The 2463-nt window shown below is 50.3% G+C and overlaps 1 protein-coding gene across 1 annotated transcript; it reads left to right on the top strand.

The window, feature by feature from the left end:
• The first annotated feature begins 297 nt into the window (after positions 1 to 297).
• Positions 298 to 1357, top strand: MAGEB17 (MAGE family member B17). Its single transcript, XM_021681060.1, is given in 2 exon segments — positions 298 to 1002; positions 1004 to 1357. Coding segments are annotated over 2 exon segments (1038 nt in total). The 5' UTR covers positions 298 to 318.
• The last annotated feature ends 1106 nt before the right edge of the window (positions 1358 to 2463 follow it).

The raw sequence follows: 2463 nt of genomic DNA, 5'->3' as shown, positions 1-2463 counted from the left end.
ATTTCTTAGGGGGCAGGGGAGTGGGATCAGAGGAGAACAGAGAAGCGAGGGTCCTGGTCCCAGCCAGGGCTGGCAGGCTGCAGCCTAAGGCACACTCTGACTTCCTCCACCAGGGCCTCAGGAGACAGACTGACTGAGAGAACAGAAGCCCTATGGGGTCCTACAGCAGTGCCTTCAAGGACACCTACATGGGGCATTTTTAAAGCCACAGTGACATCTCCCTGCTGAAGGGACTCACACCCTTTTATCCTCCTCCTCCAGGGGCCCGCGTCAGGTGCCCTCCTGTCACACTCGTGCCTGCTGTCCCTAACCACACTCATGCCTCATGGTCAGAAGAGTAAGCTCCGTGCCCGGGAGAGAAGCCGACAGGCCCGAGGTGAGAGCCAGGGTCTTGGGGCAGCTCAGGCCACTGCAGCAGTGGAAGAAGAGGTCCCCTCTTCCCCCTTGCTTGTCTGTCAGGGTGCGCCCCTGAGCTCCCCTGCAATAGGCCCTCCCCAAAAGTCTCAGAGGGCCTGATCCACCAGCAGTCCTGATGCAACCATTTCAGGCTGAAGTTCTGATGAAGGTGCCAAGAGCCAAGGGAAGGAAAGCCCAAGTCCCTGCCAGGCCCTGCCTTCCCCTGAGAGCTCTCACACAGATCCTCTGACCAGGAAGGCGGGCATGTTGGTGCATTTTCTGCTGTACAAGTATAAAATGAAGGAGCCCATTACCGAGGCAGAAATACTGAAGGGTATCAACAAAAAGTACAAGGAGCAATTCCCTGAGATCCTCAAGAGAACCACTGAGCGCTTGGAGCTGGTCTTTGGCCTTGAGCTGAAGGAAGTTGACCCCAGCAGTCACTCTTACGCCTTTGTTAGCAAAGTGGGCCTTCCCACCGAAGGGCGTCTGAGCGACGGCGTGGGATTCCCCAAGAACGGGCTCCTGATGCCTCTCCTGGGTGTGATCTTCATGAATGGCAACGGGGCCACTGAGGAGGAGACGTGGGAATTCCTGAATGTGTTGGGGGGTCTATGCTGGGAGGAGGCATCTCATCTTTGGGGAGCCCAGGAAGCTCATCACCAAAGATTTGGTGCAGGAAGAGCACCTGGAGTACCGCCAGGTGGCCGACAGTGATGCTCCTTGCTACGAGTTCCTGTGGGGCCCAAGAGGCCACGCTGAAACCAGCAAGATGAAAGTCCTGGAGTTTTTGGCCAAAGTCAGCAATACTGTGTACCCCAGTGCCTTCCAGGGCTGGTATGAAGAGGCTTTGAGAGATGAGAAAGAGCGAGCCCAGGCCAGAGTTGCAACCCAGGCTGCCACTGGTGCCCCGGCCAGTGCCTGCTCCAAAGCCACGTCCAGCAGCCCCCCTCAGCCCTAGTGAAGTCGAAGATGGGGTCTTCACCTTGCCTTTGGAAAGGGCTGTCAACCTCCTAAAGTAATGTGGAGTCAGGTGGGGCTGGAGAGAGCAGAATCTCTCTCTTCGTTGTGTTCTTGTTATTCATAAATAACGTACAGATTGACCTCTTTTTTTCTTATCTTTCCAATGTGTTCTTTTTAAAAATGTTTATTGAAATTCAGAATCTAAGCTTATGAATAACATGGCTCACATATTTATCGCTAGTTATCAAATTTGAGAGTAATGGTTTTGTATTTTGTAAAACAAACTGAAAATCCTTGCATCTTTTATTGTGAGCCAGTACAAGAAAAACATAGCCCTGGAATAGGGATTTTCATTAAAATGTAAGAGAACTGCACTGTGAAAATGTTGAGATAACAAGATAGTGAAAAAAAAAGAAAAGTAAAAAGTTTTTACTTTTCTTGGTTTTTCTTATTTATTTTGCTCTTTCTTTGGGTAGAATTAAAAGATATATACCTGGATTTGCTTAGCTTTTCAAGAATGTGGGAGAAAATAAATGGTCATGAATTAGAACTCTTGTTCACCATCTCTTTTGTTCACCAAACATGAATCGAGCATCTGCTCTTTGGAAGGCTTCATGCTAGTTCTAGGATGTGTACACAAAGAACACCCAGCCCCTGCCAATAACATTTCAGAGTCCAAGAGAAGCCATCAGATAAGGAACGTGGTGAGATACACTCCTCATCCTGAAGGACAGTAAACAGAAGGCAGAAGGAGTGAGGAGATTCTACATAGAAGCAGTCCAGGGTAAATCTCCCGAGACAAGACAGGCGGGGAGCCTGGGAAGCTGCCAGTCCCTCTGTGGGAGGGAATTTTAAGTTTGGCTACACCAAGGGTTAGCTGAAGCTGTTGAAATGGTGAGGGACCAGGGACCAGAGCCCCAGATGGTGGGTCTCACAATGGAAAGACTATGTGTGCGATGGAAAACTGCTCTTAACCATTCCTTAGAGATGTGGTAAACCAGAGAGAAGTCCCCAGACACCTGCGGCAGGGGGAGAATGACTCCTGGGCTCTGTTCCCGGGCAGGTGAACACAGTGCACTCACTAGGTGTTTTGTGCAATCAGTG

Source organism: Neomonachus schauinslandi, chromosome X (genome assembly GCF_002201575.2).
Source record: "Neomonachus schauinslandi chromosome X, ASM220157v2, whole genome shotgun sequence".
Lineage (NCBI taxonomy): Eukaryota > Metazoa > Chordata > Mammalia > Carnivora > Phocidae > Neomonachus > Neomonachus schauinslandi.
The sequence above is the reverse complement of the archived record's forward strand: the minus strand, read 5'-3'. Positions and strand labels throughout refer to the sequence as shown.